Below are 24,185 nucleotides of genomic sequence, written 5' to 3' on the forward strand. Positions count from 1 at the left end.
TAAAGTAATCACCACAGCGCCACACAGTAATCACGCCACCGTAAAGTAATCACACTGCCATACAGTAATCACCACACCACACAGTAATCACCACACCGTCATAAATAATCGCACCACCATAAAGTAATCGCCACACCGTAATCACACCACCATAAAGTAATCACACTGCCATGCAGTAATCACCACACAGCCATACAGTAATCACACGGCCACACAGTAATCCCTACACCGCCACTCAGTAATCACCACACCGCCACTCAGTAATCACTGCACCGCCACTCAGTAATCACTGCACCATAAAGTAATCACACTGCCATACACTAATCACTGCACCTCCACACAGTAATCAATCACCACACCGCCATACAGTAATCACCACACACTAGTTTCCTAATATAACATTGCAGTGACGTTGGGATAGAGAGGTCAGTGTGATAGAGAAAAGGGAATGGTAGATAAGAAGTTACCTTCGCGGGAAGGTGTACAGTGCAGACTTGCTCACATGACTCCGGGAATGAAACAGGACTCTTAGAACTGAACGTACATTTCACATTTACTTTCTCACCAGTGACGTACCCCTCAGCAAACAATATTTTTTCATAAAATATTTATTTTTGTTGTTGCATTGTGAGTAAAGTTTTTTATATATTTTACCCAGGTCTGAATAAGTTATAGTTTAACATTTTCTATACATATTATACAAAGTGTGCCCCCAAACTTCCCAACCTCTTCTACGGACAGTACCCTGTTTTGATTTTCTACTGGAGAGCCCTAAGCATCCTGGGAGATCAGCTCAGCCTGTGCATCTTCAGAGGCACTCAAGACTCTCCAACATGGCCTAATTTGCAATGATGGTACCGATGTATCAGCAATTATACGCTGCTGGACGGAAATAATGCAACAGCACTGGGCGCCCCTATGCTTAGTTAGCATCTGCCCATATTAGCTTATACTTGCAATTGCATACGGCAAGATAGCAACAGCAAGAACTGCACCTGAATGAGCCACACAATGCCGTTTAATTTTTTAATAAAATATTCTCACTTGCAAACACACAAAGTACCTCCTGAGTAATTCCACTTACTCAGGACATGGAAATGGCTTCTCACCTGTGTGACTTCTCTGATGTGTAACAAGAGATGATTTCTGTGTAAAACATTTCCCACACTCAGGACATGGAAATGGCTTCTCACCTGTGTGACTTCTCTGATGTATAACAAGATATGATTTCTGTCCAAAACATTTCCCACACTCAGAACATGGAAATGGCTTCTCACCTGTGTGACTTATCTGATGTCTAACAAGATATGATTTAAGTGCAAAACATTTCCCACACTCAGGACATGGAAATGGCCTCTCACCTGTGTGACTTCTCTGATGTGTAACAAGAAGTGATTTCTGTCCAAAACATTTCCCACACTCAGAACATGGAAATGGCTTCTCACCTGTGTGACTTATCTGATGTCTAACAAGATATGATTTAAGTGCAAAACATTTCCCACACTCAGGACATGGAAATGGCCTCTCACCTGTGTGACTTCTCTGATGTGTAACAAGAAGTGATTTCTGTCCAAAACATTTCCCACACTCAGAACATGGAAATGGCCTCTCACCTGTGTGACTTCTCTGATGTCTAACAAGATGTGATTTCTGTCCAAAACCTTTCCCACACTCAGAGCATGGAAATGGGTTCTCACCTGTGTGACTTCTCTGATGTGTAAAAAGACTTGATGGCCTTGTAAAACATTTCCCACACTCAGAACATGGAAATGGTCTCTCACCTGTGTGACTTCTCTGATGTCTAGCAAGAACTGATTTATCTCTAAAACATTTCCCACACTCAGAACATGGAAATTGTCTCTCTCTGTGACATCTCTGGTGTTTAACAAGAACTGATTTATCTCTAAAACATTTCCCACACTTAGAACATGGAAATGGTCTCTCTGTGCGACTTCTCTGGTGTCTAACAAGATTTGATTTCTCTGTATAACTTTTTCCACACTCAGAACATGGAAACAGCCTCTCAACTTTGTGATATCTCTGATGTATACATAAAAATGATTCATATCTAAAGCATTCCCCAAACTGAGAACATTGAAGTGGCCTATTCCCTGGCTGATGGGTAACAGGCTCTGTGCTCTGTGTTGAACATTCAGCATCTATATTAGAGGGACACACTGTATCTACTGTCAGAGCTGTAACAGATGCATCAGAGATATCAGGAGAACATTCCCCTGGATCAGAGGAACCAGATGATATATCTGCACGGTGATGTTCCGGATGTATAACTGGGGTAAGAGGGATTTCTTCCGTAGAATCTTGGGTGTCATTCTCTTCTTCTATTTCACCATCTGGAAATATAGTCAGAGGATCCTCTGAGACATTCCGGCTGCTACATCCATCTACTGGGAATAATATACATATATGGAAAACGTTTGTCCAAAAGTTGACATTTTTCAATACAGACTATGGTGAAATGTCACCAAATTGCCATCACATGGGCAGATGTTGGGAAACCATCAATATACAGAGACTAAATATATATATATATATATATATATATATATATATATATATATATAATATTCTACTATGTATCCCGCACCAGACTGAAATAATTTGATTATATTAATAAAAGTACATTGAAAAACAAAAACCAGCTAGTAAGTGTATTCCTCCTCTGGGGTTATGAACTTTAGAATGCTGGAGGTGCTCCTGCAACCAAGAAAACCAAACATTAAACAATGTGTTTGTTGCAAAGAGGCAACAAGAAGAATAGATTGCTTTTTGGAGCACTCTTTTATAACAATATTTCATTTGCAAATCGTATGATATGATTGTAATAGTTTAAAACGTAACCTTTAATTCATACTCCTAAAATAAACAGGGATTTTCTGAATAACATTGACTATTGTGTAAATGTCATTCTGTAAAGGCATTGAATTCAATTGTATCCCTTATAAAGAATAATGACATATCTTATATTAGATCTGTGTGAGAAATAATTATACGTCTTGTATTAGATCGATATTACACTTGTGGTAAAAATATTCATAAATCTCAATACATATATAAATATATAGATCGCAGCCATGAAAACCATTTGATATTACTATCATCAGCAAACAGATCAGTATCATTTCTTTTACTCTAGATCTGTATCCATAGCTATCAACATTCCATTCAAGTCTATTCTCAGCTATGTATACCAATATCATAAACCTGTTTCAAAAATGTATCACTATGTTAATCTGTATCATTCTCTGCCAAATTCCTAGATACATATGTTACATATCCAGCATGTTTCATTTAGCCACAGATTTCTGAACCAGTGTGTCAAAATTGTTCCAATCTGCTTAAAATCGCATTATTAGGATAAACACTTTTTATACAATATACCACCTGACGAGCATGCAAATCTATGCTATTTCATGATATTCTGCAGACAAAAAAATGTCATTCTAAATTGTTTAAGTGTTGTTTTATGCTGGATATCATGCTGTTTAATATATAAATATCTCAGTCATGTATTGTAACATATCGGGCATCAATTCTTTCAGGAAATCCTATATGCCCCCATGTTGGGTGAGATGGTGTGAAAACAGATAACAGTACATTTCATCAATTAATACTCCTGTGTAGCCAACTATTGCTATAATCTTGGACACCAATGGGTTAAATCATATACAGAATATATGATGACATGATATATGGCATGGTTAAACCTGTGAGTAAAGGAAATTATAAAGAGAAGTACAACCCGAGATGCCGTCCCCCTCATCTGCTGCCCAGTATCATCATAGATACTGAGTGAGAGTAAGGGTTATTGCCGGATTGATGGAATGAATAGATTCGGCGTCACTTTGTCATCCTGTGTCTGGTGTTAGGTGGATCCTGTTACCATAGGCATTGCAGGATCCAAATTCGCCAGCAGGAGACAGGTGAGCGCTAGGAAAGGCAGATCACAGGTGTGCAATATATCAAGGCCCTTAGATGGGTCTATTACGTGTAATGCTCAGGCGGCAAAAGCTAAGCTGATGTAATTGTCTACTAGACACATATACCAAGATATTTATTGCCTGCGATTCCTATAATATGGGAGTTACATTCAGGCAGTATTCTCATGACTGGCGTGTTTATGCGCAAAAAACACCCGTCATGATGGTCACTGCTTGTAGATCGAAATTAGATATCACACACTGATATGTATGGTGTGACAGTAGCCGAAACCTCTCCTACTTGATATTGATTAATTGCCTATATTGTCAGCACGGCTTAAAGTGGTCATCGGCAAATGTATCACCAATAGAATGAAATTCATACATGCAGTTACTGCCGCCAGATATATGATTTATGATTTCAGCGTGCCAAAAAAACTCCTCTCATTCATCAATACAAAGGTATAATATCAGTGCAACTCAAGTTAACCTTTGATGACAAGACTTTCACAGGTAAATACTGCAACTTAAAGTTAAAGCTACACAGGTAGATATAGTGCCGGAATATCAAATGTGTTACCAGTCCACGGATACTCAGCTGTGCTTGCCGTGGGTACAGTCAGAGGTGATAATTCCTTCCCTCACTGACGGCTTCCTCCCGCTGTGAGGTGCCGTGACCGTGCGGCTGCGATCAGTAGACTCAGACTGTACGTACGTTTCACCACGTCGGCTTGATCACCAGTCAGCCTGACGTGGTGCAAACAGACACCACATTTAAAGTTCTGCTAACCAATCTCTTTCGTTCCTCATTATGTCTCCACCCGGAGATCACCTGTAATTACTTAATTATTGCAAGGGTCTAATCACTCATGCATCCAGCCTCTATTAATTAGGTCAAATCTATTCAGACTGTGTTATAAGAGAAACCATTAATTAATTATGTTACAATTAATACATTACTTACACAGACTGTAATATTAAGTCAGTATTTACTGACTAGTTCTGCTCCCTACAGTAACCACAATATTATGGTCGACGGCATTCACAACATACTGGCAGGATTGTTGCTAAAATAAAAGGATTAATTGGGGCTGTAGAAAATTGGTACGGATTATTAATTGGGGAAATACTAACTCGACATATCTGATGTGTCAGTGTTTATAAGACAGAAAGGGTTCCGACAGGAATTTTATTGGGATTTTATTTGCATTAACATTGTACCAATCAGAAATAAAGAAAAACAGTGAAAAGAAGAAGAAAATAGAGAGAAAGAGAAGGAAGGGAGATGGGAGCAGAAGAACTATTTAGGTGTTCTGATTGGGAGTGTTTGTATGGTTGTGTTCTATATTTTATAAATGCTATAAGTGGGTGGAAGAAAAAAGAAAAGAAGTAAACCTAAACTTACTATGTGTGTGTTAAGATAAATACACTGAATGGTGTGCGAAATCATGTGACTATTATCTATGCATATTTACATATGTTAATAAAAATAAGTGCACTGTACTTAACTAAAAGGAAAACAGTGAAAAGAAAAAGGAAAAAAGAAAGAAGAAAGGGAAAAAAAGAAAAAAAGGAAGAAGAGGGACCAGACATGGGCCTCCTAACAAAAAAAATGATGTTATACAAGTGTTAAGTGAATCCATGTCATACGAATAACAAAGATGTGAAATGTGCTGTATGAATCGTTATTTAACTAAAGATAAAAAGAATATGTGAATATGTGTTGAAATCGTGCAACCGACATTGCATTCACTAAAGATGGTGAAGCTACTGAATTGTGAACATGAACCTGCTGAGATAAAAAGTAAAAAGGTGAAAATAATGTTTTCTGTCAGAAAAGCTGAATTGCTTGTTATATGTAATAGCTTATCACTTTATTGGTCAAATATCTATTTGTCCCTGCCTGGAAACCTACATACTGATTCTGTTCTATGCTAGTATTGGGGACCAAAATCTCCACATTTTACTATATTTCAGGAGTTATACCTTATAAAACATGTGGTGTGTCTCATTCAAAATGTTGTGTTCATAAAAAGACTGTAAAATTTATATTTTCATTCAGTCCTGCTGGTGCTAAACAGCCTAGTCTGAAGGTCCACTCGCTCTCCTTCCTCAATAATTCCTTCATGGTACCCCCTCCACGGATACCCATTTTAATTCTCTCCAGACCAAAAGTCTGGATTTGGTGGGAGTCACTATTATGGTGTTGATAGAAGTGTCTTGCTACAGATGTGATCTGTTTGAAGTTCTTCAAATCCTTGACCGCATTCCGGACATTCCCCACATGTTCCAGTACTCTCGTTTTAAACATTCTTGTGGTAATTCCTACGTATCTCATGCCACAAGTGCATAGTAGGCAATATACCACATTTGTGGTTTTGCAGTTAAAGTATTCTTGGATCTTACAGAGATTCCCATCCCTATCTTTGATTTCTTGTGTAGATAACATGTACCTACATGCTTTGCAGGAACCACAAGGAAAAGTTCCTTTAACTATGGGAATCCTACGTGGGTTCTGGTTGAAATGACTGCGAACCAGGGAGTCCTTTAAATTTGGGCACCTTCTCCAGCTCATTGAGACTTTGTCTTTTAGACTGTGGGCGAGATCTGGGTCTGACAAAAGAATATGCCAGTGTTTTTGAATCCCATTCTGGAGTTGCCTCCATTCCCTACAGAAATCGCCCACAAATCTCATCTCTTCTTGGTCGGGTTGTCGCTTCTTTTCTTGAAAGATCAAAGAGTTCCTCTCTATCTGGTTAATGGAGGTCTTAGCTCTCTTAATGAGCCTATGGCTATACCCCTGTTCGCGTAAGCGTTCCACGGGTTCGCTGCTTTTTTGCTTATATATTGAAGCATCTGAGCAGTTCCTCTTGAGTCTAAGGAACTCGCCCTTTGGAATATTAGAGATTGTGGGTGGGAAATGTGAACTGGAGTTATGGAGTATGCTGTTGTTGGCTGTTTCTTTTCGATATAATTTTGTTGCCACAGTGTTTGTCTCATCACGATAAAATTTTAGGTCAAAAAAAGATATTTCTTCCCTATTGTATTCCATCGTGAGCTTTATATTGTATTCGTTGGTATTGAGACTGTTAATAAATTCAATCAGCTCCTCCTCTGTGCCTTCCCAGATCATGAACACATCATCTATATACCTGAGCCACATGGTTATATGTTGATTATGTGTTTCAAGATTGTCAGCGAAGACCACCTCCCTCTCCCACCATCCCAGGAAGAGGTTGGCGTACGTGGGGGCACATGCCGCCCCCATCGCCGTGCCCCTAACCTGGAGGTAGAAGTGCTCATTAAAGACAAAGTAATTTTTGTTCAAGACAAAATTAAGTAGTCTGAGCAGGAGGGATTGGAATTCCCCTTCGCCTTCCATTTTCAAGAAATACTGTACCGCTTGCAGACCAAGATCGTGCGAGATACACGTATATAGTGACTCCACATCCAGACTCACTAGTATGTGATTGTCTTCCAACTTGATGTCATTCAGTTTCTTCAAAACGTCCGGAGTGTCTTTCACATATGAGGCCAATTGTTCAACATATGTCCTCAAATGTGTATCAATAAAAATACTCGCCTTCTCAGATAGACTCCCCATACCCGATACAATCGGGCGTCCTGGGGGTTCTACCAGATTTTTGTGAACCTTCGGGAGTAAATAGAAAGTGAGAATTCTTGGATTCTCCACTCTCAAAAATAAATATTCTTCCTCAGAAATAGTCTGGCTCATACGAGCTTGTCCGATTATCCTATTGTAGACCTCTTTATAGTTGGGGGTGGGATTCAAGAGAAGTTTTTGATAGCATTGTGAATTGTTAAGCTGTTTCATAGCCTCCTTTAAGTACATGGCTTGCGGCCATAAGACTATGTTACCCCCCTTGTCAGAGGGTTTCACTAGGACATCTTCCCATGCTTTAATTTCCATTATAGCTTGTCTCTCACAAGCAGATATATTCCTGGGAAATCTTTGATGTCTGGATTTCTTATGGATGATGTCAAACTCCTTGGAGACTAGTTTTAAGAAAACTTTAGTCTCAGGGCTTATATTCTCTGAAGGAAAAAAAGTGGACTTATTTTTGCATCGTGGTCTTTGACCAGTGCGGTCAGGTTTATCTCTACTTTCTTCCGCAAGATGCTCTAGTGACTGTATAGCCTCCATTTCTTGGGAAGACCATTCCTGTGATGTGGTGGAATCATTTGAGACCAAAGATTGTGGGGAGATTGCTCCTCTTTGTTTGTTGGACAAAAACTTTCTAAGCAGTAATTTCCTGCCGAAAAGTTGTAGGTTCTTCTCCCACGTAAATCGATTGAATGATTTCGATGGTGAGAATGATAAACCTTTCATTAAAACTTGTGCCTGATCCTTTGTTAGAATATGATCTGTCAAGTTGATGATATTTAGTAGATGTTTTGCTTTCATTTGTTCTTGTACGTCCTGGGGGAGTATCTTGTCGGGGATGTTGACTCCCATCTGTGTCTGTTTCTTGTTTTTCTTCCCTCCCCTCCTCTTCCTCCTTTGGGTGGACGTCCTCGGGGCATCTGGCCTGATTCCAAAAAAAGCTGCCTCTGACTACTGTCACCTCTCCGAGGTTTATCAATTCGTTGAGCTTGTTCTCCTCCATCCTCATTCTCCGAAGAGTCAATCTCAGAAGAGGTGTAGTTCTCTCCTACACCTCTCCGTGGGTATTTTTCCACGTTCCTATTCCATTTAAATATCCTATCTGTGGCAAAATCCCGTTTATCCCTCATAAATTTATGTTTTTTCCTATCCACAATCATGGACTCATACTGCTGGAGTTCCTTCTTGTGCTCTTCAAAGCATTTTTGGAACATAATGTTCTGTTCCCATATCTCCAGCTTTTTGCCTAGTATGTTAATGTCTTTTTCACATTCTTCCAAAACCAGGTGGTTGTGTTTAATGAGTATGTTCATAAGATCAGATGAACATTTCAATAACACACCCTCCCACTCCTTTTTAAGATTATCAGTTGCTAGTTCAAAAGCTGGGAGTGTCCTTGGACGTAAACCCCTGGGTACGATCTTCTGTCTCATATAATTTTCAAGACTGGTTAAATCCCAGTTCGTCCTAATCTGTCTCTGTTGTAACTTGCGTAACTTAAAAAAAAGTCGCCTTCCCATGTAGGTTCTGGTTCAGAGGGACCAGTATCACTAGAAAAGATATCCTCTAAATTGTCAGTTTTCCTTTTTACAGTTAGCTCGGAGAGTAGTTTGAACTGTGACATGTTTGCACCACGTCAGGCTTTCAGAGATACAATATTCAGTTGGAGAGAGTAGTAGGAAACGAGAAATAATTATATTATTCAACCTATCCTAGATGGTACCCATATAGGGTGGTCATATAGTTTGTGATGTCCGTGCTGGGAAAGAGCTGAGAGACACTCAGTAAACAACGTATAATAATCTACTATGTATCCCGCACCAGACTGAAATAATTTGATTATATTAATAAAAGTACATTGAAAAACAAAAACCAGCTAGTAAGTGTATTCCTCCTCTGGGGTTATGAACTTTAGAATGCTGGAGGTGCTCCTGCAACCAAGAAAACCAAACATTAAACAATGTGTTTGTTGCAAAGAGGCAACAAGAAGAATAGATTGCTTTTTGGAGCACTCTTTTATAACAATATTTAATTTGCAAATCGTATGATATGATTGTAATAGGTTAAAACGTAACCTTTAATTCATACTCCTAAAATAAACAGGGATTTTCTGAATAACATTGACTATTGTGTAAATGTCATTCTGTAAAGGCATTGAATTCAATTGTATCCCTTATAAAGAATAATGACATATCTTATATTAGATCTGTGTGAGAAATAATTATACGTCTTGTATTAGATCGATATTACACTTGTGGTAAAAATATTCATAAATCTCAATACATATATAAATATATAGATCGCAGACATGAAAACCATTTGATATTACTATCATCAGCAAACAGATCAGTATCATTTCTTTTACTCTAGATCTGTATCCATAGCTATCAAAAATCCACTCAAGTCTATTCTCAGCTATGTATACCAATATCATAAACCTGTTTCAAAAATGTATCACTATGTTTTTCCCATATATATATATATATATATATATATATATATGTGTGTGTGACAATTCGGCACGTGGACTCCAACCTAAACACCAGCCCGTCTCCTAATTCTTGTTTAAATGGTATTGTATCCACAGGGCGATTCTTGTGTATGGTTCAGTGGAATTAGCCAGGAACTTCGCAGATTCTTAAATGGTGCCCGGCAGTCAGGCTGATTCTCAGCAGACACTAGGGTGGGAGGAAGAACTTTCCCCGGTAGACATCTGCAATATTCAGCCACGGTGTACAAGGCTGACCTGCCCATATTACATCATCAATTACATGACCCCTGACCAATAGCCATGCTCCACATACACCAGGCAGCAGTGGGGAGAGGAATAGAGGTAGAGTCATTCTGTGCACTGGACTGGAGGTGAGAGGTTGACCTCTCCCAGTTCTGGAGAAATCTTGGGAGAATCCGGCTGGGGAAGGACTTGAGCATGTGGGTAAAGCTGCTGTACCGCTGGAGTGAGATGTAGAGTGTACCTGTAGGAACCAGCATGCAGATAGATATAAAGCAGCTGTATACAGTACGATTGGGACAATGGGGGTAATTTAGAGTTGATCACAGCAGCAAATTTGTTAGCAGTTGGGCAATACCATGGTGGTCATTCCGAGTTGTTCGCTAGCTGTTTTCGTTCGCAGAGCAGTGTTTAAGCAAAAAAGCAGCACTTCTGCGCATGTGGCGCAACGCGCATGTGCGACGTACTTTGACAACAGCCGAAGTAGTTTCACACAAGTCTAGCGAAGCTTTTCAGTCGCACTGCTGGCCGCAGAGTGATTGACAGGAAAGGGGCATTTCTGGGAGGTAACTGACCATTTTCAGGGAGTGTGCTGAAAAACACAGGCGTGTCAAATACAAACGCAGGTGTACCTGGGGAAACGCAGGCATGGCTGGCCGAACGCAGGGCGTGTTTGTGACGTCAAAACAGGAACTAAATAGTCTGAAGTGTTCGCAAGCTTTGTTCGTTCGCACTTCTGCTAAGCTAAGATACGCTCTCAGAGGGCGGCGGCTTAGCGTTTGCACGGCTGCTTAAAGCAGCTAGCAAACAAACAACTCGGAATGAGGGCCCATTTGCACTGCAGGTGGGGCAGATATAACATTTGCAGTGAGAGTTAGATTTGGGTGAGCTATTTTGTTTCTGTGCAGGGTAAATAATGGCTGCTTTATTTTTACACTGCAGTTTAGATTTCAGTTTGAACACACCCCACCCAAATCTAACTCTCTCTGCACATGTTATATCTGCCCCACCTGCAGTGCACATGGGTGGTCATTCCGAGTTGATCGCTCGTTATTTTTTTTCGCAACGGAGCGATTAGTCGCTAATGCGCATGCGCAATGTTCGCAGTGCGACTGCGCCAAGTAAATTTGCTATTAAGTTAGGTATTTTACTCACGGCATTACAAGGTTTTTTTCTTTGATCTGGTGATCGTAATGTGATTGACAGGAAGTGGGTGTTTCTGGGCGGAAACTGTCCGTTTTATGGGTGTGTGCGAAAAAACGCTGCCGTTTCTGGGAAAAACGCGGGAGTGTCTGAAGAAACGGGGAGTGTCTGGGTGAACGCTGGGAGTGTTTGTGATGTCAAACCAGGAACGAAACTGACTGAACTGATGGCGGAGTAAGTCTCGAGCTACTCAGAAACTGCTAAGAAGTTTCTATTCGCAATTCTGCTAATCTTTCGTTCGCAATTCTACTATTCACTCCCAGTAGGCGGCGGCTTAGCGTGTGCAAAGCTGCTAAAAGCAGCTTGCGAGCGAACAACTCGGAATGAGGGCCTTGGTTTTTCCCAACTGCTAACAAATTTGCTGCTGCAATCAACTCTGAATTAGGCCCAATGCCCCTGGGTGAGACTGGACAGATCTGAGGTAACTGCCAGTGAAGGTTGGGGCCTTTGTAGGGGCTGTTATGGTAAATTCCTGTCATGTTGGTAAATTCTCAAACCAATGTTAATATTGATGTGGATTTATTAGTTGTGGTAGTGATATATAATGATTTTTACTCTGCAGTAAAGGTAGTGATGTAACATACGCTTGTATCTATCTATATAGGGTCGGATTAAGTCGGGGGGTGGAAGGAGGCATATATGAGATTGTACTTACCTCCCAACATGACATTCAAGGAGGGACAAATTGCTCTCTACCTGGACTTCCCTCTTAATACACGATTGGCGTCACCTGTGTTGAACTATTTTATTGATAAAAAACCCAGGTGATTGCAATCATAAATTAAGAGGGAAGTCCAGGTAGAGAGCATGTTGTCCCTCCTGGAATGGGTCATGTTGGGAGGTATGGATTGTGTATATAACATGTAAACCAATGAAGTATATTAGATGTAAACCAATAGTGTAATAATGCCTGGGTGCTGTTTATAGCTCTACCTATAACTGTGTTATAAAGTTTTCTTGTAGTGAAACAAAGACAAATTAAACAACCTTAAATCACACATAGAGCAATAAAATCTCTAAGTTCTCTATCAGGGTCCACAGTGATCCACAGGATCTACCTTGGGATATGATGAAGTGACAGCGGATTGGGCACCAAACAGTTAAGCTTTTCAGACTCCAAGGATGCTTCGGGCCAGCCCCCTATATGCCCGCCTCCTGTCTCAGGTAATTCAGTTTTTTGCATGGTGCAGGAGCCAGTCACGTTGTACAGTTGAGCTGCTAGATTTTTTTTGCAGCCACAAGCTTTGTTATGTTATACTGCGGCGGGGTACACTGGTGCGTCTGAGTTTATCAGACGTTTGTTTGTGGCATGGTCACACATGGAAGTGGGGTTTAAGTCTCCCTGTATCCCGCTCTTTCTGAGGCAGGTGATACAGCACTGAGTTCCTACCTACCCTGGGCGGTACGAGTAGCGAGTAGGTGCCTGATGCAAATGAGCATTGTGAACTGCTGTATTATTAGCTGTGCATCTGAATACGTGCAGTATCCGGTTTAAGGTAATGCAGTATTGTTCTTCCTACCTACTTATATGTATTATGTAGTTGAAATGTTCTTATCTAGCAGTGTATATTAATGCATTCTTGTTTTTGAGACCGATTGCTAGTGTGATTGCTGACTCTAACTCTGTTAAATGTTAGCTGTCCCTTGTGTTGTCAGATCCTCAATGCTGGTGCGAGGCAGGTGGGATCTGATTTGATTTCACTTTAGAGTATTAAAGTGAATACGGTCACATTTATGCATATATTACACTGGTGTGGTTAATATTTTTGCTATGTCCACAAAAGGCAAAAGTGACGAGGTACCTACATTAATATCATGTTTGTCCTGCAAATCCTACCGACCCATTCTCAATTTCAAGACTCTGAACAAATACATCTGGAAGTATCGGTTCCGTATGGAAACGCTACGGTCTATTGTCCTGGCAATGGAGCCGGGAGACTTAATGGTGTCCCTGGATATCCAGGATGCTTACCTCTATGTATCTATAGCACCTTCTTATCAGTTCTATCTCAGGTTTGCTATCCTACAACAGCATTTACAGTTTCAGGCCCTACCAACTGGACTGGCTACAGCTCCAAGGGTATATACCAAGATTATGGTGGTGATGGCAGCTCAACTTTGTCATCAGGGAACAAGGATTTTCCCATATTTAGACGACTTGTTGATTCTGGCTCAGTCTCAGGAAACTCTGTTACGCATCTCCAAGATGTTTGCAGGCTCACGACTGGCTCATAAATTAGGCACTGTCCTCCTTAGTCCCGTTGCAACGGATGACACATCTGGGAGCTGTGCTGGACACCAGTCTTCAGAGAATCTTTCTACCTCTGAACAAAATAACCTCCCTACAGATGAGGGTTCAGAAATTGCTACACAGTCGCAGAATATCCATCCATGCAGCAATCCCATGACTAAGTGCGCATGCACGAAACGCGTTGGGACGTTTTACAGCTGTTTTGGGAGGAAATAAAGACATTGGGCACGCCAAGCCATAAGGAGACCCGCCGCACTGAGCATCTGAGAAGCCGCTAATACAAGCACACGGCTCCGGCACGCAAAGCTGCAAGAAGACCTGCCGTACTGAGCCGCTGCACTGAGCCGCTGAAAGGAGCGTACGGCTAATAACAAGCTCCGGTTAGAGAACAAACGGAGCATAAAGGTTAGAACTAGGGATAGTTTAGTATTCAATTAAGGCGGTGTAAGATCTATAATAAAGGACTCCTTCCCCTTTTTTTTGCCCTTACCAAACAGCAATTTATCACAAAAGAGCTTAAACATTTTATTTTTTATTTTATTTTTTTATTGTTATATTCTATTTCTTGCGGCTTCTTTCCCCTCTGCATCTTTCCTCTCCAGCATTGTTCATCTAGTGCTTTGTTTTTCTGAGAACTGCTTTATCTGGATAAAAAAAAAATCAGAAATGGGGAACGACATGACAATGCCCCTAAATCTGACACTCTTCTAGCTGATGCCATGGCCAGTAGATACTTTAGCTGTTAACCATTTAAGATCCACTTAATTAAGAGGCTCAAATGGGGAAACTTGAAGGGCTTTCAGGACTAAACATAAGTCCCACAGCACTGTAGGTGGAACAAACGGAGGTTGAATGCGCAGCCTTCCCTGGAAAATTACGCACATTCTGAAAGTTGGCAATTTTCTTTTGGAACCATACACTCAATGCCGACACTTGCACTCTCAAGGAAGCCACCTTCAAACATTTATTAATTCCTGCCTGAAGGAATGCTAAGACCCTGGAAACTCTGAAAGACATAGGGTCCATTTTCCGTTGAAAACACCAATGAATATAGGCCTGCCATATTCGGTGATAAATACGAGATGAGGAGGGTTCCTTGCTCTGAGCATTGTTTGATTTACCTGTTGTGAGAATCCTCTTGACTTCAAGATAGAGGTTTCAAAAGACACGCCATCAAAGACAGTCGATCCAGATGTCTGTGATAACAAGGACACTGCGTCAGTAGAGCTAGACGTTGAGGGAGCAGCAATGGAGCATCCATCGACATCCTCTGCAGATCTGTATACCAATGTCTTCTGGGCCAAGCCAGAGCTTTTAATATCTCGGCACCCTTTCCTTGCTTTATCTTTCTCACCACCCTGCGTAATAGGGAGATTAGAGGAAACACATAAGCTAGATGGAAATTCCATCTCATCGATAAGGCGTCCACAAAGATCGCTCTGGGATCCTTTGTTCTTGAACCCTATGTGAGAACTTTGTTGTTCAGATGGGATGCCATGAGATCTATCTGGCAATCCCCATTTGTTCACTAGAGTCTGGAAGACCTCCGGGTGTAGAGCCCATTTGCTTCCCTGAATGGCGTGTCGACTGAGAAAGTCGGCTTCCCAGTTTAGGACTCCTGGAACAAACACTGCGGACAAGACAAGGGTATGTGACTTACCTCGTTCTTTGCTTTCTGGCTGCGAGTTCCTCCCTGATGGTTGAGGTACGCTACTGCCATTGCATTATCCGAGCGGATCTGAACTGGTTTCACCTGAAGGATGTCCTTTGCCGGAATCAGATTCATATATATATATATATATATATATAAAGTCCAGAGGTGAAGCGCACACACTTAAAGGATGTTAGAAGGGTGCCGTGTCAATTGTTATTGATACCATAGTTCCCAATGCTTACCCTGAAAGGGTTTAGACAAAAGGAGACCAGCACACCACCATATGAAAAAATATGAAAAACATTTAATGAATCAGTAGCATTATCAGGCCTTTTGAAAAAAGTTTTTAGTACTCATCATGAGGCTTTCAGCAGTATTCAAGCAGAACAGCCATCCCAACGGCCCGTTTCGGTTGTCACACCTTCATCATGGGGTCAGCTACTGCTGACCCCATGATGAAGGTGTGACAACCGAAACGGGCCGTTGGGATGGCTGTTCTGCTTGAATACTGCTGAAAGCCTCATGATGAGTACTAAAAACTTTTTTCAAAAGGCCTGATAATGCTACTGATTCATTAAATTTTTTTCATATGGTGGTGTGCTGGTCTCCTTTTGTCTAAACCCTTTCAGGGTAAGCATTGGGAACTATGGTATATATATATATATATATATATATAAGGCCCGGAGATCCGATATAGTTATTGGCAGGCAACTTTTTCCCTTGGTCCACTGCCCCTGAATCAAATCCTTCCTGACATCGTTCACCAGCCCTGAAGACTGGCATCTGATATCCAAAAGGGTCTCTCTTTGTCCAGATGGGATGTCTCTAGCCACCAGGCTAATGACATCCTTACTTCCAGAGTAAGGTCCATCGTCTGCGTTTTTGTCTGATGAAAACCATTCCATTTGGTAGGTATCAGATGTTGCAAAGTGTCATGATCCTGACTGTATTTCTTATATTCTGAGGCTTACCTCAGCGTATCCTGTAACTTGCATCTGTTAAGCTCACCAGGAAGACTGCAAATCTGTGTTTGCTTACCTTGATTAGCCACCTGAGTAGGAATTCCTCTAAATAATCAGTAATCAGCTGTGTGCAGCATTTTGATTCTTCACTGTGTTCATTCTGGAGTTTAGTCCTAAAAGTCAGCATCCTCTGTTCATTTGCAGAAGTTCAGGCTTCAGTGTTTTTTCTGCCTGCTAGGCCTCACTCCACATCAGAGCCTAACCTAGAGTATTGACATGACAGGGTCTGATCACCTGACCTGGAGCTATCCAATCCTGTGCCAGCCTGAGACTCTCTGAATCACCTGAATCTGTTCACCAATCCCCAGGAAGTATAAGTAAAGAGACTTGTGTTACAGAATCTGGCAGTTCCCTGTGTCACACGAAGCTGAGCTCCCTAAGAGGCAACACTATTACCTTAATTCCTGTAAAACTCCGCTCTTTTGCTACCCAGTCTGGATTACAGTTGTGTTACCAGTTATATCCAGTACTCTTCAGTCTCGTCTTAAAGACACAGCAGCAGTATTCTTCAGTCTTGTCTTAAAGTCACAGCTACAGTCTTCAGTTCTTCTTCAGCCTCATCTTAAAGTCACAGCCACAGTCATTGTTCTACCTACAGTTGCGTTTCCAGTTATATTCGGTAGCAGCCCGGATTACAGTAGCATTCCAGTTAAATTTGTACCCAGTCCGGTTCCAGTCTCACCGGTAACCAGTCCAGTTCAACGTCTTCAGCTCTCCTCCCAGATCTGCATAACTCCAGAGAACCTATTTCAAAGCAACCTTGAGTACACAAACACTTACTCCTGTGACAGTATATCCAGTTCATTCTCACCAATACATTCACCATCCTGCTATCAACACCAAGTCCCTGGTGATTCTGTGGTCAGGATACGGCTCCCTCTGCCGAGGCCCGGGTTCGATCCCCGGTCAGGGATTGCCCCTTACTACTTAATCTCACTGATTTCCATGGACCAGCCAAATATACACATAGACCTGCAGTTACCCGGACGTCACATAGACACCGGGTTCATAAAAACCACAGTCTTGACACAGAGGTCTCTGATAGAACTGAGCATACTCTACCATGTCGAATGTTGACACCACCAATCCCATTACATGCGTTGCTGCGTGAATGCATACCTTTCCGACTGTGTAGCAGCTCCTGAATCCTTGAATGAACTTTGTCTATTTTGTGCAGAGGTAAAACTACTCTCTGAAGGCTTGAATCCAACACAGCCCCCAAGTGAGTCATCCTCCATGACGGAACCAGAAACGATTTTGCCCATTTTATGAGCCAACCGTGCTTCTGCTCTATTGTCTGTTGCAGATGACACAGAAGCAACTCCTGAGACTGTGCCAGGATTAAAAGATCGTCGAGGTATGGAACAATTCTTATCCCCTGCTGGCAGATAAGCTGCCATTACCACCATGATTTCGGAAAATACTCTGGGGGCTGTGGCCAATCCGAATGGCAGAGCCTGGAACTGAAAATGCTGTTGGAGGATAGCGAACCTAAGGCTATAGGAACATGTAGGTAAGCATCCTGGATGTCAAGGGACACCATAAAATCCCCTGGCTCCATGGCCAAAATGATGGAACGCAAAGTTTCCATATGAAACCAAGGCACCCAAATGTACTTGTTCAGCACTTTTAGATTGAGTGTGGGCCGAAACGGCCCTTTTGGCTTCTGGACTAGAAACAGGCTGGAGTAGAAACCCTGTCCTAGTTGTGCAGGAGGAACTGGAATGATTACTCCTGACTGAAGCAATTTCTGAACTGCCTCTTGCAAAGCCTTAGTCCTCGTCTCTTTCAAAGACGGGCTGGTACAAGAAAACCTTTGAGGAGGGTTTTTCTTGAAACCAAACTCATAACTGTGCGATACCGCTTCTTGCACTCAGGCATCTGTTGTAGACTGCTGCCAGATCTGAGCAAATTGAAGAAGTTGGCCTCCCACCCTGAGATCCCCCAGGTGGAGGCTCGCACCATCAGGCTGATGGCTTATCTTCTGTTTTAGAAGCCAATCCTCTGGTAGCTCAATGCTTTTTAGTCTTACCAGACTTGTTGTATTGGGACTGTTTGCCAACACCTTTTCCTTGAAACCGAAAGGGCCGAAAAGCTGGAAATCTAGGCTTGAATCTGTATGTGGAAGGAAACTTCACTTTCTTGGAATCTGCTTCGGACTCTAAAATACTGGTTAATTCTTTACCAAAAAGAATATCTCCAGTAAAAGGCAAAGACTCCAGAACCTTCTTGGATTCTGAATCAGCCTTCCATGTACGTAGCCAAACCGCTTTGTGAGCAGCTCCTGCTGAGGCTGATGTTTGAGAGGCAATTGTACCCATATCCAAGGCTGCTTCTTCCATAAACATCGCCGCCTGTTTGATATGTGCAATATGGGATTTTTGTTCTCTAGATGTCATTGGAAGATCTTACTTCAATGCATCAGCCCAGGCAGCAACTGCCTTCCCCATCCAGGCTAAAGCCATGGCTGGCCTTATGATTGCCCAAGACATGGAAAACATTTTTTTAGAAAACCATCAACTCTCCTATCCGTGACATCATTTAATGATGTTGAAGGCAGAGGTAATGTAGATTTTCGCACCAATCGAACGACATGCGTTTCTACTTTAGGAGCCACCTCTCTTTTTAAATGGTCCCCAGCTGGAAGAGGATAATTGGAATTCTAAACTTCTTACTGGGCATAACCCAAGCCTCTTGTATAATTTCCGTCAGCTGTTCTTGCCCAGGGAACTCAGTCCTACCTGTTTTGGGATGTTTAAACACAGGTGCCTTAGATATTAACACAGGCTCTGCTGCCTCCTCTAAGAATAGAATGGCTTTCATAGCACTAATTAGCTCAGGTATGTCCACTGAGCTGACGCCTTCCTCCTTGTCTCTGTATGCAGAACCGGAGAGTGATGAGTCTTCATCCTCTGACGAATCCTCATCTGAAACAGGTGTAGACTGTGAAGATGTTGTTTCAGGTCTATGTGATTTACTTACCACTGCCCTTTCAGACTGTTTATTGAGAGGATGCTGCTTCCCCTGCTGGATGTAATAAACGCCAGGTGGAATGCTGCATGTAAGGGTTAATAGTGTAACCTAGGGTGTGGTTCATTGGGTCGACATACATTAGGTCGACCACTGAAGGTCGACATGCATTAGGTCGACATGGTCACTAGATCGACATGGAAAAAGGTCAACATGAGTTTTTTGTCATTTTCCTCATAAAGTGACGGGGAACCCCAATTAGTGCACCGCTTTGCTCGCCCTGCTTCGGGCAAGGTTACTGTTCCCAATTGTAGTCCACGTGGATCGTTAAGTATGAAAAAGGTGAAAAAAATTGTGAAAACCCCATGTCAACTTTTTTGCATGCTGACCTAGTACATGTAGACCTAGTGACCATGTCGACCTTCAGTGGTTGACCCAATGTATGTTGACCTATTGCTTGTCGACCTAACGACCGCCTCCCGTAACCTATCCCTGGTACAGAAGTTGGCATTATCCGCTCAGTTATACTGGATAATGTCTGTGCAAAAGTAGCCCATGGGGGATCCACTTGCACCTGTGCCTGCCTTAGATTATTTAAGAGGCTTTGGTGAAAGCTAAAACAATTTGTATAGAAATCATTCTGAACCAGATCCTGAAAGGTTAACCCAGCTTTGCAAGAAAACATGACATGAGTGTCGGCGCTGCTGTGAGTGTATTTTCCTCACCCTTGCAGCTCTTAGACATGATAAATAATCACACACCTGTACAGTGTTAACTACACAATTTGTGACTGTAATCACCTAAAATTTTGTTAAAGTGACACACAATCTAACCCTACCCTGCTTTGCACCAGCACTGAGGATCGGAATACACAGAAAACTGACAGAAGTATACTAAAGTCAGCAATCACAATAGCTATCAGTCACAAGTTATACATAAGTATAAAAAAGCAATATGAGCACATCATCAACTATAAAATACATTTCAAGTATGTAGGAGACACATATTACTGCATTACCTTATATAGGAGTTTTAAACATAGTCGCACAGCAAAAGAAACAGCAGCAATAGTTTACAGACTCATATGCATCCGGCACTTATCCAACCATTCATACTCATAGGTAGATAGAGACTAAGGGCCTAATTCAGACCTGATTGCTAGGCTGCGTTTTCGTACAGCGGGCGATCAGGTTTAAACTGCGCACGCACCGCAATGTGTTGGCATGTTGAACGGGTACAAAGCGGATCACCACTCAGCGATGGGTTTGTGCAAACTATCCATTCACACGGGCGTTCACAAGGAGATTGACAGGAAGGCGTATGTGGGTGGCAAATGAACGTTTTCTTTGAGTGTTTGGAAAAATGCAGGTGTGTCCAAGCGTTTGCAGGGAGGGTTTCTGACGTCAAGTCCGGTTCCGCACAGGCTGATGTGATCGCAGAGGCTGAGTAAGTCCTGGGCTACTCAGAAACTGCACAAAATCAGTTTGTACTGCACTGCTACACATGCATTTGCACACTTGCAAAACAAAAATACACTCCCCTATGGGCGCGCGGCTTTGTGAACGCAGGACTACAAAAGCCCCTAGCGAGCGATCAGGTATGAATTAGGCCCTTAGCGCTGTATCACCCGGCTCAGGAGAGTGGGATACAGGGAGACACACCCCGCTTCCAGGATCGATCAATTATGTTAGTGAACGCTAAGTGGATCCAGACGCTAATAGTGTACACACTCGCCCCGTGAACCTATAGTGAACACAGACACTCAGTGAACACAGACGCACCGGTCACACACCCACCTATGCTGCGACCAAGTTTCCTCATGGTAACGTTCAGTGAACACAGACGCAATGGTCACACAGTCGCGCCTATGTTGCGACCAGATCTTTCGTGGTAGCGCTTAGCGAACACCGACGCAGCGGCCTGTGCTGCGACAGAGTCCCCTCTGGTAGTGTCTGAGATGGAAGCAAGGAAACAGTTCATGGCGGTAGACTCAGCGGAAACCGGTCATGAACCGGGGGGGGAGGGGCGACCAGGAGAGCATCTGACTCCCAACTGCTGACATCAACCCTAGGGATCGCGGCCTCATGCTATTCCTGGTGCCTATAATCCCTAAGGCCTAGCGATGGAGTACCCGTGGTGGCAGCCGCGTCAGCTACTGTTTGGTAGTCTCCTCCCAAAACAGTGCGGCTGTGTCCGTATTCGATGCATGCTACACGGAACCGATGCCTTACCTTCTCCCCATGCTCCAGCGACAGCCCGGTAATGTCTGATGGACCTGCTAGTATATCCAACACAGACGCCTGCCGAAACAGCACTGTACTCATGGGTAAGCGTTGTCGTGACCCGGCGGAGAGTTGTTGGAGCGACTCTTTCCAATATGCGTATAAGACGCTGTTTAGAAAGATCACTCAAAACATAGTAAGACTATAAAAATAAAACAAGAAAGCTTGGGGCTGCTAACAATCCAGCAGCCCTCTGACCATGGTCCAGCTCCTGTCGCACCAAATAAAACACTGATTTGCCTGAGCAAGTGGGTGGGATATATGGACAGGCATGTTGCATCCTGGGAGCCCAGAAAGCTTTTGATCATTTGGTGCCAATCCGCTGTCGCTCCATCATATCCCATTGTTATCATGTGGATAACCTGTGGACCCTGCGGGAGAAAAGGTAGGTGTGAGGACACCAAATGGCTGCAGAGTGGAGTCAATCTGGAAGACTGCTGCAGTCAGGACAGAATGCAACCTGTGTATCCAGCCCAAGTGTGGTTGGGAAAGCCAGTCAGGCTGCAGTGGCAGTGAAAGAGCTCAGTGCGCTAGGAAGCCACTGGGAGACAGGAGGTCAGTGTCTAAACCTACAAGAGACAGGCAAGACCACCAAACTCTGTGACTGAACTTCTGTTGCTGTGACGAAGCCAGACCAGCGAGTCTTAAATGTGAGTAGGCTGGGAAGCCAAGGAAGGCTGAAGGTTGGGATATACCTGCAAGAAGCTGTGTCTGGATCCTGATTATGCACCTAGACACTGCACCAATACACCCCTCAACCAAGCTAATTACCACAGATCATTTCATCTCATGTTTATTACTTACGTGTGCTGGTATCTGTAGGGGTTGTCTCCTCCTTACACTGCTGATCACCCCTCACATACGTCTCTTCTTCTCCCTCTATATCTTCTTTCTTTATATCAGTCACATACGTCTCTTCTTCTCCCTCTATATCTTCTGCCTTTATATCAGTCACATACGTCTCTTCTTGTCCTTCTATATCTTCTTCCTTTATATCAGTCACATACGTCTCTTCTTCTCCCTCTATAACTTCTGCCTTCATATCAGTCACATACGTCTCTTCTTCTCCCTCTATATCTTCTGCCTTCATATCAGTCACATACGTCTCTTCTTCTCTCTCTATATCTTCTGCCTTCATAATCAGTCACATACGTCTCTTCTTCTCCCTCTATATCTTCTGCCTTCATATCAGTCACATACGTCTCTTCTTCTCCCTCTATATCTTCTGCCTTTATATCAGTCACATACGTCTCTTCTTCTCCCTCTATATCTTCTACCTTAAAATCCATCAGATCTTCGCTCTAAATAACCAATAAAATAATAAAGTCTGAATTCATTGAGAGTAAACAGTGTGATATCAGTGTATAAAACACACAGCTCCACTACACATCATTAAAAGACAGTCACGTTGGTATATTGGTGAGACCTTAAATCCACCTACCTGATCCTCCTGTGGGATCCTGTGATTCTCCTCTGTACAATCCTGGGAATACAGAGGACGGGGACATCTCTCTGGGTTATCTCTGTTACTGGGCCCATCTGTAGGAGACACAGTGACTGAGTACAGTGTATATATGTGATTATCAGGTGATGTGTGTATATAGGTGGTCATTCCAAGTTGTTCGCTCGCAAGCTGCTTTTAGCAGCTTTGCACAAGCTAAGCCGCCGCCTACTGGGAGTGAATCTTATCTTATCAAAATTGCGAACTAAAGATTCTCAAAATTGCGATTACACACCTCTTAGCAGTTTCTGAGTAGCTTGAGACTTACTCGGCATCGGCCATCAGTTCAGTGCTTGTCGTTGCTGGTTTGACATCACAAACACACCCAACGTTCGCCCAGACACTCCTCCGTTTCTCCAGCCACTCCCGCGTTTTTCCCAGAAACGGTAGCGTTTTTTCCCACACGCCCATAAAACGACCAGTTTCCGCCCAGAAAAACCCACTCCCTGTCAATCACATTACGATCACCAGAACGAAGAAAAAACCTTGTAATGCCGTGAGTAAAATACCTAACTGCATAGCCAATTTACTTGGCGCAGTCGCAGTGCGGACATTGCGCATGCGTATTAGCGACTTATCGCTCCGTTGCGAGAAAAAAATAACGAGCGAACAACCCGGAATGAGGGCCATACTCCAGTGTACCCTAGTGGATGAAGGAGAAATAAATGATGATATTTGTAAGTGAAGACATAGGCAATGGCGTACTACCTATATAAAAAACATTAGATCTGACTTATTTTTAAAGTACAAATAAAATGTGATTTTGACAACTCGGAATGACCACCATAGGACCCCCATACCTGCTCTCCCCTGTAGAATACATGACAGTCTCCTCTTACCAAGTGATGTGAGGGGCCGGTGATTCTCCATCGTCACGTCCTTGTACAAATCCCTGTGTTCCTCTATATACTCCCCCTCCTGCATGGAGACATAGACAGTGACATCCTGACACCTTATAGGAATCTTACACACACAGTGATAAAGTCATCACCCAGACACATCTCCTGG

The 24,185-nt window shown here is 42.6% G+C and overlaps 1 protein-coding gene across 1 annotated transcript; it reads right to left on the minus strand.

The window, feature by feature from the left end:
• Positions 1 to 567: 567 nt before the first annotated feature.
• On the minus strand, positions 568 to 22,809 carry LOC135054509 (zinc finger protein OZF-like). The gene is made up of 2 exons (XM_063957630.1): positions 22,481 to 22,809; positions 568 to 2,405 (listed from the first exon to the last, which is right to left on the minus strand). Exons 1-2 carry the CDS (start codon positions 22,764 to 22,766, stop codon positions 1,081 to 1,083), a joined length of 1,611 nt encoding a protein of 536 aa, XP_063813700.1. The 5' UTR covers positions 22,767 to 22,809; the 3' UTR covers positions 568 to 1,080.
• Between the last annotated feature and the right edge of the window lie 1,376 nt (positions 22,810 to 24,185).

Source organism: Pseudophryne corroboree, chromosome 3, assembly GCF_028390025.1.
Source record: "Pseudophryne corroboree isolate aPseCor3 chromosome 3, aPseCor3.hap2, whole genome shotgun sequence".
In the NCBI taxonomy this organism is placed as follows: Eukaryota; Metazoa; Chordata; class Amphibia; order Anura; family Myobatrachidae; genus Pseudophryne; species Pseudophryne corroboree.

Bases quoted from the DNA above. Each gene is read 5' to 3' on its own strand.
- LOC135054509 (XM_063957630.1), bottom strand. From the start codon at position 22,766: ATGAAGGCAGAAGATATAGAGGGAGAAGAAGAGACGTATGTGACTGAT. The intron at 2,406-22,480 runs GTAAGTAATAAA...TATTATTCCCAG, and splicing joins CCCTACAGATACCAGCACAC to TAGATGGATGTAGCAGCCGG.